This window comes from Aristolochia californica, unplaced genomic scaffold, assembly GCF_029961685.1.
Source record: "Aristolochia californica isolate CCGP_79_NKW_82.1479 unplaced genomic scaffold, dmAriCali1.0.hap1 SCAF_7, whole genome shotgun sequence".
NCBI lineage: Eukaryota > Viridiplantae > Streptophyta > Magnoliopsida > Piperales > Aristolochiaceae > Aristolochia > Aristolochia californica.
The window spans coordinates 40102494-40115934 of NW_027182268.1; the positions used below are offsets into that span (position 1 = coordinate 40102494).

At 39.1% G+C, this 13441-nt stretch overlaps 1 protein-coding gene across 4 annotated transcripts; it reads left to right on the forward strand.

The window, feature by feature from the left end:
- The first annotated feature begins 5635 nt into the window (after nt 1-5635).
- Nucleotides 5636-13386, forward strand: LOC137936428 (inorganic pyrophosphatase TTM2-like). Of its 4 annotated transcripts, none has more exons than XM_068781090.1 (12): nt 5636-5646; nt 7061-7410; nt 7924-8038; nt 8124-8340; nt 9448-9561; nt 9656-9829; nt 10472-10666; nt 11285-11407; nt 11503-11624; nt 11981-12104; nt 12250-12522; nt 12795-13386. In XM_068781090.1, the coding sequence occupies exons 2-12, from the start codon at nt 7074-7076 to the stop codon at nt 13005-13007; spliced, it is 2007 nt and encodes a 668-aa protein (XP_068637191.1). In that variant the 5' UTR covers nt 5636-5646; nt 7061-7073; the 3' UTR covers nt 13008-13386. The 4 variants fall into 4 exon arrangements, with proteins under 4 accessions (XP_068637191.1, XP_068637190.1, XP_068637189.1 ...); XM_068781089.1 differs by lacking the exon at nt 5636-5646 and adding an exon at nt 6058-6221; XM_068781088.1 differs by lacking the exon at nt 5636-5646 and adding an exon at nt 6058-6193.
- Nucleotides 13387-13441: the final 55 nt, after the last annotated feature.

Here is a 13441-nt window from a genome sequence, read left to right on the forward strand (position 1 = left end):
ACGAGCCAATTTAAGGGCTCGAGCTCGATAGATCAAGTTGACACGAAGCCGAACTCGAGCCAGCTCGGTTCTAAACCACCCCTACATAAAGTCTGGATGGAGAATATGAAATACGGTACCAAAGGCGGTTTATGGATTAAACAATTATAAAATAAGGCTCAGTGTTTTGTTGATTTCGACAAACATGTCCACCTGAGAGTAAAATTACTGAATATCAGGTATTTCGAACGTGGAAAGCTGTGGAGAGATTTGCAATACGTCTCTTCACTTCCCTTGATGTTTATCTTCAGAAAAAAAAAGATTACCTAACCCAAGGTATCATTGTTGGAAGGAATTAAAGCGGAGTGTTGAGGTAGATGTTGGATGATCATACAAAAGATTACTTTTCTTTATACCGTATTGGAACAACTGAATCTCAACAAACAGATAAAGCTAAACAAATAGTTGAGGATGACGATTATGGAAGATAATCCAGGATATCACAAAATCTGTTCAAATTTAAATATTTTTCAAATATTTGTAACAGATGTATCTTATCTACAAAACACCTATAAATACAACTGCATGTAGTCTTCCAGAATCAAGGAAGGAAAACATTTTTTCTATCTATCTTGTTTTACTTTTACATGGTATCAGAGCTTCCAAAGACATACGTCGCTGATCCATGGCCTCCAACGTGTCCTCTATAAGCCAACCTTCTTCCAACAGTTCTTCTCTCTCTACAGCCACCTCCATTCTCCCCACCCAACTCCATCATATCATTACAATCAAACTCACCAAAGACAACTATCTTCTTTGGCAAGCCCAATTCATTCCATACCTCCGTGGTCAAAATCTCTTTGGTTATCTCGATGGTTCCATTTTTTGCCCACCTCTCACAATTCCTTCATCTTCCAATAGCTCCATACACATCCCTAAGCCTGCATATATTCACTGGTCACAATAAGATCAAACCATTCTAAGTGCTCTCCTCTCTTCCCTCACTGAATCTCTTCTCACCCAAGTTATTGGTCTTACAACTTCTAGAGAAGTCTGGCTTGCATTAGAAAAATCATTCTCTTCCACTTTATCTGCCAAAATCCTCAGTATTCAATTCCAACTATCTACTCTTAAAAAGGCCTCCCTCACAATCACCGATTACTTCACCAAAGTAAAAAAACTTTCAGATACTCTCTCCGCTATTAGTCATCCCCTCAGCCCCTCAGAAATCACCTCCTATCTTCTTGCTGGTCTTCCTTCCTCATATGACTCCCTTGTTACCTCTATAACCACCAGATTAGATCCAATCTCTATTGATGACCTATATGGTTACCTGCTCACTTATGAAAATCGCCTTGAGCACCAAAATCACTCCAATGACTTCACCTTACCCTCGGCCAATATTGCCACCTCCTACCATGGTTGAGGTCATCGTGGTTCACCTTCAAATAGAGGTGCTGCTCACTCTGGAAATCGGTTCAGAGGCAGGGGGCGTGGTTTCCAAAATATCTCACCTCACCATGTGTCACATTCAAACAGACCTCAATACCAAATCTGCTCCAAAATTGGCCATACAGCTACTACTTGTTAGTATAGTTTCGACCAACAATTTCAACCTCCCTCCACACCCAATCCTCAAGCAAACATAGCTCAATCACACCCACTGCACTAAAATATGATCCAAACTGGTACCCTTACACTGGTGCAACAAATCACATTACCTCCAATCTCCACAACCTTTCCCTCAATGCAGATCCCTACCCTGGATAGGATCAAATTCAAGTGGGCAATGGTCAAGGTTTGAAAATCCTTCACATTGGCTCTTCTCTTCTTCATTCAACTTCAAAATCTTTCATTCTCAACAAAATCTTGCATGCTCCTGAAATCAAAAAGAACTTATTGTCAGTTTCTCATTTCACAAATGATAATAATGTTTATTTTGAATTTCACCCGTCCTTTTTCTGTGTCAAGGATCCATCCTCGGGAGCTATCCTCTTTCAAGGACAGAGTAAGAATGGTCTTTATCCGCTGCATCCTCTCTCATCTCCCTCCACCAGTCCAACTTCTTACATTGGCAAAAGAGTCTCGGTTTCACAATGGCATGCACGCCTCGGTCACCCTGCTTTACGCACAGTGAAAGCAATCCTTTCCAAGCATCATCTCGCAGTCACCAGTAATAAAAGTTTCTCAGTTTGTCATGCTTGTCAATCAGGGAAAAGTCATAAATTACCATTTCATTTATCCCCATCTAGTTCCTCTACTCCTTTTGAGTTACTATTTATGGATGTATGGGGGCCCTCACCCACCGAGTCTTTTCATGAAAATTTCTATTACTTAAGCATCATTGATGATTTTTCTAAATTTATTTGGCTTTTCTCTATCATTGCAAAATCAAAAGTTGCACATGCCTTCATCACTTTCCAACTTCAAATTGAACGCTACTTTGACTGTAAAATCAAAAACGTGCAAACTGATTTTGAAGGTGAATTTCAGGCTTTAAAATCACATTTTCTCACCTCTGGCATCATTCATCGTCTATCCTGTCCCCACACTCACGAATAGAATGGTACTATCGAACGTCATCATCGTCACATTGTTGAAATGGGTCTCACTCTCCTAACCTCTACGTCTGTTCCCCACCAATATTGGGACGATGCTTTCACCACTGCCGCCTACCTCATAAATCGCCTCCCCTCTCCCGTCATTCAACACAAAACTCCACTTGAATGCCTCTTCAACCAACCTCCCAACTATACATTACTCCGTACCTTCAGGTGTGCCTGTTGGGCCTATCTTCGTCCATATAACTCACACAAAATGTCTTACCGCTCTGACCTCTGTGTCTTCCTTGGTTACAACCCCAATCATCGAGGATATCGGTGCCTGCAACAATCAACAGGCCGAATATTTATCTCCAGGCACATAATCTTCGATGAATCCCGTTTTCCGTTTCAGCAACCAGATTCTTCCTCTCCCGCATCCCAGACCCCTCTCACATCACTACCCTCATCTCTCTCTATTTCAGAATCTAACCCATCACAAAATCACTCCCCGTCGCCAAATTACCCTCCTTCGTCTAATAACCCACCGTCGCAAACCCACCTCCTGTTGCCATATCCCCTTCCGTGCAAAATTTTCTTCCATCGCCAAATGCCCACAACTCGTCACAAACACACCACCCCCACCCCCACCCCCCCCCCCCCCCCCCCCGTCGCAAACCCACCTACCGTCACAAAATCCCCTTCTGTCGCAAAATCTTCTTTCATCAACGGCAAATCCCCTTCCGTCGCAACCTCCCCTTCCATCGACGGCAAATCCCCTTCTGTCCCAACCTCCTCTTCTGTCGACGGCAAATCCCCTTCCATCGCAACCTCCTCTTCCGGCGCACAACAACCTCCCATCACAAAATACCCTTCCTTCGCAGAATGAATTTCCGTTGCAAAATCCAAACCCGTCGCCATCCGTCACAACCAGACCTACTGACCCGCCCAAAATCTCAACCCGAACCCCATTTTGAAAATCAAAACTCCCATCCCATGATCACATGATCCCAAAATAATATACACAAACCCAAAAGTCTCCCACCAAATATGACTCCCCCTCCACAGGCCTTAATTACTGAAACCTAGGAAATTGAACCCACTTCATTCTCTACTACCTCAAAAAATCCACATTGGAGACAGGCCATGATTGAATAATTTCAGGCCCTCATCGATAATGGCACATGGGTTCTAGTTCCTCCACAACCCAACATTAACCTCGTGGGCTGCAAGTGGGTTTACTAAATCAAAAAACGGGCTGATGGGTCCATCGATCGCTACAAAGCCCGTCTCGTTGCAAAAGGCTTTCATCAATTACCAGGTATTGACTATGATGCTACCTTTAGTCCAGTGGTCAAGGCCAGGACCATTCGAACTGTTATCTCTTTTGCAGTATCACACAGTTGGCCTATACGACAACTAAATGTCAAAAATGCCTTTTTACATGGAAATCTACAAGAAACCGTTCACATGACCCAACCTCCTGGTTTCTCAGATCCATCATGTCCTGAGTTTGTGTATCATCTCCAAAACTCTCTTTATGGGCTCAAACAAGCACCCCGTGCTTGGTTCTCATGACTCAACAATACACTAGTAGAAATGGGTTTTACTGGCTCCAATGCCGATACTTCCTTATTCATTTTCAGGTCAACACATACTGTTATTTTATTACTCATATACGTTGATGATATTATCATCACTGGGCCTCACCAATCTTTTTTACACTTAATCATCACCAATCTTCATCAAGATTTTGCCCTAAAAGATCTTGGGCGGTTTCACTATTTTTTGGGTATTCAGCCACTACATGATGATCGTGGACTTTTTCTCTCACAACAAAAATATATTTTTGACCTGCTCAAGAAAACCAATATGCTACAAGCTAAGCCAGTGAACTCCCCCATGTCCACAACAGACAACTTATCAATATTCAAAGGTGATCCTTTCGGTGATCCTACTCTTTATCGCAGCACAGTTGGCTCTCTCTAGTATCTCTTTTTTACAAGACCCGGCCTCGCATTTGCAGTCAGCAAAGTATGGCAGTTTATGCAGCGTCCAACTACAGACCACTGGACCGCAGTCAAACGCATTCTTCGATATCTTCAGCAAACTATTCACCATGGCATTCTCATCCGCTGTAACTCAACCACAGAAATACATGCTTTCTCTGATGCCGACTGGGTAAGTTGTCCCAACGACAGACGATCTGTAAGTGGTTATTGTGTATATCTTGGTTCTAATTTAATATCATGGAGCTCCCGCAAACAACCAACGGTTTCACGATCAAGTACCAAAGCAGAATATCGTGCCATTGTTAATACCACTGCAGAAGTTATATGGCTCTGCTCTCTTCTCATTGAACTCTGCATCTCAAGTTAACGTACAACTACACTCTGGTGCGATAATATAGGGGCCACATATCTCACGGCTAACCCTCTCTATCACTCATGCACAAAGCATATCGAAGTAGACATTCACTTTGTGCGCGATCAGGTTGCCCAACGTCAACTACAGGTTCGGTTCATCTCCAGCGCAGATCAACTAGTTGACTCATTCACAAAACCGCTTCCCACTGCACGTTTCTGCCAACTTCGAGCCAATCAAAATGTACACAAGCTCCCATTGCGATTGAGGGGGCATATGGAAGATAATTCAGGATATCACAAAATCTGTTCAAATTTAAATATTTTTCAAATATTTGTAACAGATGTATCTTTATCTACAAAACACCTATAAATACAACTATATCTAGTCCTCCAGAATCAAAGGAAAGAAGTGTTTACAGTGAGACAAGGTACTCTTGATCACTGAACACTAGCACCTTAGATTGTTGATAATTTGCTCCAGAGAGACGTCGGTGGTCCTTCAACCTTTCCGGTTTCCAGAAACATTTAATAAAAAGGTGGATAAAGACTGCCGCACTTTCATAATTTTTTACCTCTCTCCTCGTATCCGAATTGGATTTTGTTCCTGTTTTTTTATTGATCAGAGTTTTGATCCGTAAGTTTCTGGAGGAGGGATAATGTGGAACGATGGAGTATATCACGCCTGAAGAGGAAAAGTAAACACTTTCAGTGACTGATTTGCTTTTGGGGAAGAGGAGATATTTGGTTACCTGCGTTGGAGGGTAGGTCCCAACAGGAATATCTAATTACCAAGAAATCATGTTCACATGTACCGGTACTTTCTGTTTTCTCTCTTTTGTGAGAAAGTAAAGAGTAGGGGAGTGTTTCTCTCTTCCTTCATAACTTAATGCTCAATAAATACTCTTATACATTCACTGCAAAATACGAAGGAGAGTTGCTAGTTATCGATTCGAGGTAGGGATCCTGCTCGCGTATAAGAAAGTGTTTGACATGGCCGACGACTCTGGAGTTACTGTTTATGGGTTGTCTAAATCGATACGGGCATCTGTCCGTTGATCAACTGATCAAAGTATCAAACCCTTCCCGTCTACTCGTAGTTTTCGGTGCCGTTCTCTATCCAAATTTTTTTTTTTTTTTTGTGGGGGGGGGGGGGGGTTCCCCAAGAGACTGAATATCCTGTGTCGTTAACTGAGAAAGAGCAGTGACAACGATCCAACTATCAGCTTTCTGTGCCCAGTGACGCTTTCTTGATCACTCTGCCCATTGGTCGGTCTCTCCTTCACTTCTCAACCGCCATTCGGAAATTCTGTATGTTTCCCTTCTTGGATGAATAACGGTAATACGATTTGTATTATCATTGTTTTTGTCATTATTGTACTCTACATGGGTTTTCTCTGTATGGTTTCTTGTTCGTGGAATATATTTATCGTCGTGAAATCCATAAGAATAACAGTGTCCTTCCTGCTATACTATAAAAGATATACGCGTTTTTTTCTTAAGGAAATAATTTTTACTCTTTTGAGACTAAACTTTTTGTCTAGATTCATGGATGTTCATCTTCGGGTTCAATATATTCTTCGCTCAAGTATGTGTAAGTGGGTTGTTTGATCATTGCCTCCTTCAATATGAAATCCATGCGGGTTATTTTCTGCTGGTGAAAAATGTCGACTGATCTTTAAACTTTGGAACAACCATGCAGATTTCACAATACAAAATCGTAATGCGATTTATCGGTTCTTTATTGGTTGAGAATGATTTAAATTTCGGACATCATTGACTTTATCCTCAAAGTTGTGCAAGGAATTCTATATATAAAGTTATTGATTAAGATAGTGAGTATCTATTGGGTGTGAAAAAAACTTTTTGCTTATCTTGTTCAGCACATATGAGCAATAAATAGTGACGGATAAAGAGATGTTTGGTTTAGAATCAGACAAATATAAATTACACGGCTAAGAATTTAGCATTTCTTTTCCATATGCATCTCTCTTTCGATCTCTCTCTCTCTCTCTAGTTTCTATTTTTTGTTATTTCTTCATACTTTAAGCAGCCTTTGCATATTCTCACCGTTTGTGGGGTTGACAGAAGTAACATTTCTTCATAAATATGTAGTACTAGATGGTTAATATTTTTTTAAGAGTTGGGTTTATTTACTTTATGTTTAACAAATTGTAGGTTTGCCTTTGATATGGCTGAAGATAGTACCTTTCCGGAATCACCTCAACGGAGGTATGGTCTTTTAAGAGATCAAGTTCAACTGGTAAAGCGAAAGGATTCCACTCGGTATGAAATGGTTCCTATACGAGATTCTCTATCCTTTGAGAAGGGTTTCTTTATAGTAATACGCGCATGCCAGCAACTGTCACAGAAGAATGATGGGCTGATAGTTGTGGGAGTTGCTGGCCCCTCTGGAGCTGGAAAGACTGTTTTTACAGAGAAGGTGCTCAATTTTATGCCTAGTGTTGCTGTCATATCAATGGACAACTATAATGATTCCAGTCGTATTATTGATGGCAATTTTGATGGTAATTTCAGCTTCTATCCGTAATTTAATGCTTTTTTTTTTCATTGCTTTGTTTTCTAACATTTGAGTTCCTTCAGGAGGCACTCCTGGAGCAGGGGTAACAGGAATGACAATTTGTGTGTCAGACAAATCTTTAATTGGAAACGGATTTCAGATGCATCTAATTTTGAAAATATTCAAATATGTAGTATCACTATGGATTATTTAATTAAGGTCTAGTTTGGCCATTAAGTTTTTCAAAAGAAGAAGTTTGGATGGATATCCAAAAGTGCAGGACATGTATCCCTTGATTCAGCATTTAGCTTTAGATGCTTCTAGACTAAAATATAGTTTCTTTGCTTCACCTCGTTTTTTCACTTGATGAGCTAATTTTCTTCATTACTTAAAACACCTCTACTGGAGCGAGGGTACTTCTTATTATCATTCTAACTAGTTTAATAGTTTTTTATGCTGTTCATGAATGCATGCCATCGCAAAAATGAGAGACAACATGATGTTTTGAGTGTCAATGCAGACCCTCGACTGATAGACTATGACACCTTGCTTGAAAACATTCATGGTTTGAAAGAAGGAAAAGCTGTTCAAGTGCCAATTTATGATTTCAAGACAAGCTCTCGCATTGGATACAGGTAGGTTATATCAGTTGCTTTTATTGTTGAAGAGACTTTGCAAAAGCTATCCTTCACAAGGGCACTTTGCTTGTACTGCTAACAGGACACTTGAAGTCCCAAGCTCTCGAATTGTAATTATTGAGGGTATTTATGCCTTGAATGAAAAGTTGCGCCCAGTACTGGACCTTCGAGTATCTGTGACCGGTGGTGTTCACTTTGACCTTGTAAAAAGGGTTCTAAGAGACATACAAAGAGCTGGCCAGGAACCTGAAGAAATCATCCAACAGATATCTGAAACGGTTTATTTTCATTCTTCCCATGTTAGATGCTTTACTTCACATGAATATATCTTATAGACAAATTCTGTTTGAGCGATTTGAATCACTAATATTCAGTTGTTGGAGAAGCTATTGATGGCAGAGTTGCATTAGACTGGTCCATGATAAAAAAAATAAAAATTGTCTCACAGCTAGTAGAACTGGTAACCATCTTAGTCATCATGTGCAATGTTTCAAACCTAGTCGGTCTGGCCGGTTGATGCAGTTTGACTGGGACCTGAACTCGACCCCAGGTTATGAGCCTCCAGTTAATCCAGTGACCATGAAAACCAGCTGGGTCAGTCATTCCAACCGGGACCTGATCTGACCTGGCTGGACTTCCTTCTTATATGCAATTTGGTAGTGGGAAAAGTGGAGATTTGATTCTTGACCAAATTTAAAAGTGATGATTTGCCAACCTACATGCCAACGTCCATGAATATGAAGTGTTAGGGCAAGTAAAAAATTAAAATACGAAATCAGGTAACTAATCTAAAACTAAATGTAATGCTTTCCTGCATATGACGAATCTCAATTTATATATTATTTATGAAAATTTGCAAGTTTCTTCTTGGTAATTTTATATAATTTTGATTAGGTTTTTTACTTTTAATATCCTTTTCTATTATTTAATGGTCTCAATAAAGGCTTTTAATTAGTGAATATGTGTAGTGGATTTGTGAATCCATTTAATTGTATGTTTTTAACTTAGTTAACTTTATAGACTGACTGTTCAAAAAAATTATTCTCCCTACCTAAACCCTTAACCCTAAACCATGGATGTCTTTTTGAAAGTTTTAGCTAACTTATTTATTATGCATGTCTATGCTATAGTAATTTTAATTTATGTTTTTAAATATTTAATTAAAATGATTACCAGTTGAACCAGCATTGAACTGGTTGGATTGTTTGAACCAGTTCTGGTTGCTTGGGTGAGTTGATCACGGAGTTCGGTTTTAAAGCATTCTCAATGTGGAACTAAATGAGAAGTCATTGGGTGCATATGAAGATGCATCATCTATATGATGGGGAATCAAATTAGGAAATCATGGAAAAGGGTCTTCAAGTGCTTGTCAATTTTTAGTGTTTGAGTTAACCTGTTAATGACAGGTATACCCAATGTATAAGGCGTTTATTGAACCAGATCTTCAGACTGCAAACATAAAAATCATCAACAAGTTCAATCCGTTCACAGGGTTCCAGAATCCTATATACATTTTAAAGGTCTATTTCTGACCTATCTAATGAATTGGTGTTGTTCCTTCTCTGTTTATTCTTGAAATTGATTAAAGACTAAGGGTGTTTTCTCCTGTTTCAGTCATTAAGGGCACTGACAGCTGATCAAATAAAGTCTGCTGTTGTTGAAGATCATATTGAAACTATGGAGGAGACATATGATATATATCTCCTGCCCCCAGGTGAAGATCCGGAGACATGCCAATCTTATTTAAGGATGCGAAACAGAGACGGAAAATACAATCTGATGTTTGAGGTAGGAATTTCCTGTAATCGCATTTTCGTTATGTTTAAATTATAGTTGTTTATGATTTTCCTTTATATTTCTTTATACCAAATCAGATATTTCATAAAATATTAGGAAGGGATTGGATTGAAAGACATACAGAGATGCTTGCCACTTACACTCTATTCTTTGTCTAAATCTTTTTGTTAGGCATTTTGTTGAGAAATAGTCCCACATGAATTAGTGAGTACAAAGATCTCGAGTTTATTAGTTGGGAAATAGGCTTCTCAAGTTGGCTAGTTAGTTTGGGATGGGCCTGGGACCCAACTTCACATGGTATCAGAGCAGGTACTTGTGGGCCTCTACCCAAATTATCCAATGAATTAGTGAGTACAAAGATCTTGAGTTTATTAGTTGGGAAATAGGCTTCTTAAGTTTGGCTAGTTATTTTGGGATGGACCTTGGACCCAACTTCACACATTTAATGTAAATTACTGAGGACTACTTGATAAACAATGTTTCCCTCTTCATTAACTATTGTCTGAAAATATAGAAAGTAAGTCTGGGATGGTTTGAAAAAAAAAGAAAAAGACATCATCTTACTTATCTCATTCAAGTTTAAGAAATGTAGGTATACTTATTAAGTTTCATATTTATCCTTTGCAATTGCAGGAATGGGTCACAGACAATCCATTCATAATATCACCAAGAATTACTTTTGAAGTTAGTGTGCGTTTACTTGGTGGCTTAATGGCTTTAGGATATACTATTGCGGCAATATTGAAGAGAAGTAGCCATATCTTTTCTGATGAGAGGGTTTGTGTGAAAATAGATTGGCTGGAGCAACTTAATCGCCATTATGTTCAGGTACATTGTGATTTTTTACCTTGTTTTGCATTCAGTTAGAATTTGGTGATATGTAATACTTTTACACTGAAACTTTGTAACTAAATGCAATTTCACTGTTTGGGTTTGTGCTATTTGGCCATTTAAAGACAAGTTGTCATTAAATTTCTAAGAAAAAGATCAATGTTAATGGAGGGTGACGGATTCTCTTGGCTATTTTTCTTTTTTCTCTTTGCCCAAAGCATTCTCTTGGTGAGGGTTTGTCTTCATTTTTCAGATTGCATTCTTGCTTCTCTTTTGAGCTTGACTGTTTTCATGTTCGCTCACCCTTGCAAAATGCAAACCCACTTTGCTTCTTAGTCACTTTAGGTTTTATGTACTATATGCTTTCATAAATAAAAGCTTGTACTTGAGGGAGAGGCTATGTTGGTCGCCTATTTAGTCAATCTGGCCTATATCAAATAAATGGTGTGGCAACTCTTGAAGGATGAGATGCATCCTAGATGGTTGTATGCCCTTTCATTCCCTGTGCCTTTGCTCTTCCTGTTGAGATATTAGAAATTTAGTATAACAAGGACACCGGGCATATTTTTATCCCCATGTAACTTTTGCAAATTTTCCTGTTGATTATGATAAAAGGTACAAGGACGAGACCGCTTAGTTGTGAAAGAGATAGCACAGAAATTGGGATTGGATGGTTCATATATTCCACGTACTTATATTGAACAGATTCAGCTAGAAAAGCTTGTTAATGAAGTTATGGTATGGTTTTCCATTCTTTCTGTGTAATTTGTTATGATTTTAGACCTTATATTGGTGGCTTGATCTGATGTTTTTTTGTTTTTGTTTTTTGGCAGGCACTACCTGAGGATTTGAAAACAAAGCTCAGCATAGATGATGATGTGGTTTCAAGCCCCAAAGAAGCACTATCACGAGCATCTGCTGACAGGGTTGCCATGAGAAACAAGAACCTCAAGAGGTAATATTCTTAATCCACTTTGCTGCTCAGTTTGCGTAGATCTTACTTCGTGAGAAAGTTGTGTATATCGAAGAGCTTCTACATGAGTTGACAATGCTGAGCTTGAAATGAGATGAACCTTTAACGTAATCATCTCCGATTGAGAGTATTTGGTTGTTGGGCAAAGAGATTTATCAAGTTTCTTCTGTTAGTTGATGGTAACATGCTTTGATCTTGTCCACTAGACTTTGAAGTTTCTTCTTTTTTTTTAAAAGCATTTGACTTCCATATTTTGATCTTTCTTTCATTCTTTTTTTAATTATTATTATTATTTTTTTATAATTCCAGACTGCTTTTATCTGTTGTGCTTTGTATAGTGGGTTATCACACTCCTATTCAACACAGAGGGACAAAAATCTAGCCAAGCTAACAAAACTAGATGTTGGCAATAGAAGGTTTGATAGAAGAACCCCAGATTCGCCTGCCATGGTTGCAAATCAGGTGATTTTTTCTAGTCAAGCAACATGATTTCATCTTCCTGTGAATCCTAATTTCAGGCAATATTTTGATTGATGAGCAATAGTTAGATACTTGAATGCCAGATCTTTGTAGCCATCAGTAATCTTGTCTTTTGACCTGTGTACAGGGGGTCATTACTCAACTTTCAGAGCAGATATCTACGTTGAATGAAAGGATGGATGAGTTCACATCTCGAATAGAAGAACTGAACTCAAAGATCACGGTCAGGAAGTCTCCAACCAGCCAACAGAACCTGGCATTGCAAACTGAGGCTTGCAATGGCTCTGGTTCAACAACTCTTTTTGTGTCTGGTTTGGAGAATGGGACACTGACGGGTTCTTTGATATCTAATTCAGCATCTTCTAACCAATTGGCAAAGGAAGCTCAGTTAGTAGAAGAGGTCTATATCTCTCTCTCTCTCTCTCTTCTGATTTGCTACTTTAGGCTGAAACCTTATATTTTCTCTGGACACAACTTATTCCAGTGTGAAATTAATATCCTATCTAGTTCACAAATATTCTTCCATCTGGTCAAGAAATACTTGCATTCACCTGGCATCAATGGCATCTACATCCATTGCCTATGTTTTAGTGCTCGTCATCTGTGCAAAAGCATTAGTCATGCTTTCTTCTTTAAACATAACTTTAATCGCTGGAGTCTTTTGATTATCAGATCGCACAAATCTCGCGAGGCCAACGCCAAACCATTCATCAGCTTGACAACCTCAGCAATCTTCTACATGAGAATATAGGAGAGCTGACTCGCAACAGAAGATCTCAAAGCAATATGTCTTTTACTGAATTTGGTTTGACGTATCCAATTGTTCTTGCACTTACAATTAGCGGCGTTGGCATTCTTTTGATGAGGCGGCTTTATCAGAAATAGGCTGAAGAGCAATCTGGGCGCAGTGAGATTTGGGTCTCTACTGTCTGCTCAAAAGGGCTTTCTGCGACATTCTAAGATAGAAAGAGATGGATTGAGGGGTCTCTAAATTTTCATCCACCCCACGAGGTAGTTACAGGATACATGGAGGCTGATCACTACCCTTCTAATATGAGATTAAGAAGCAAGAATTGGAAATTTTGTGCATCCGGTTCTCCAAACCCGAAATAAGGAAGGAAAATTTGTTGAGATGAGTCAAGTCAATTTTTTATTTTTTTTTCAGCTACATTTATATTTCATGAAAGAGCACAATTTTGGTGAAAACAACTGATGGGTTGGAAATATTAAGATTATAAAACAAATGTTTGGGCCAGATAAAGGAGCATGAACTCCAAAAGGAGGGGGTGTCTAGTCTCATAAACAAAATGTTTGGGCAA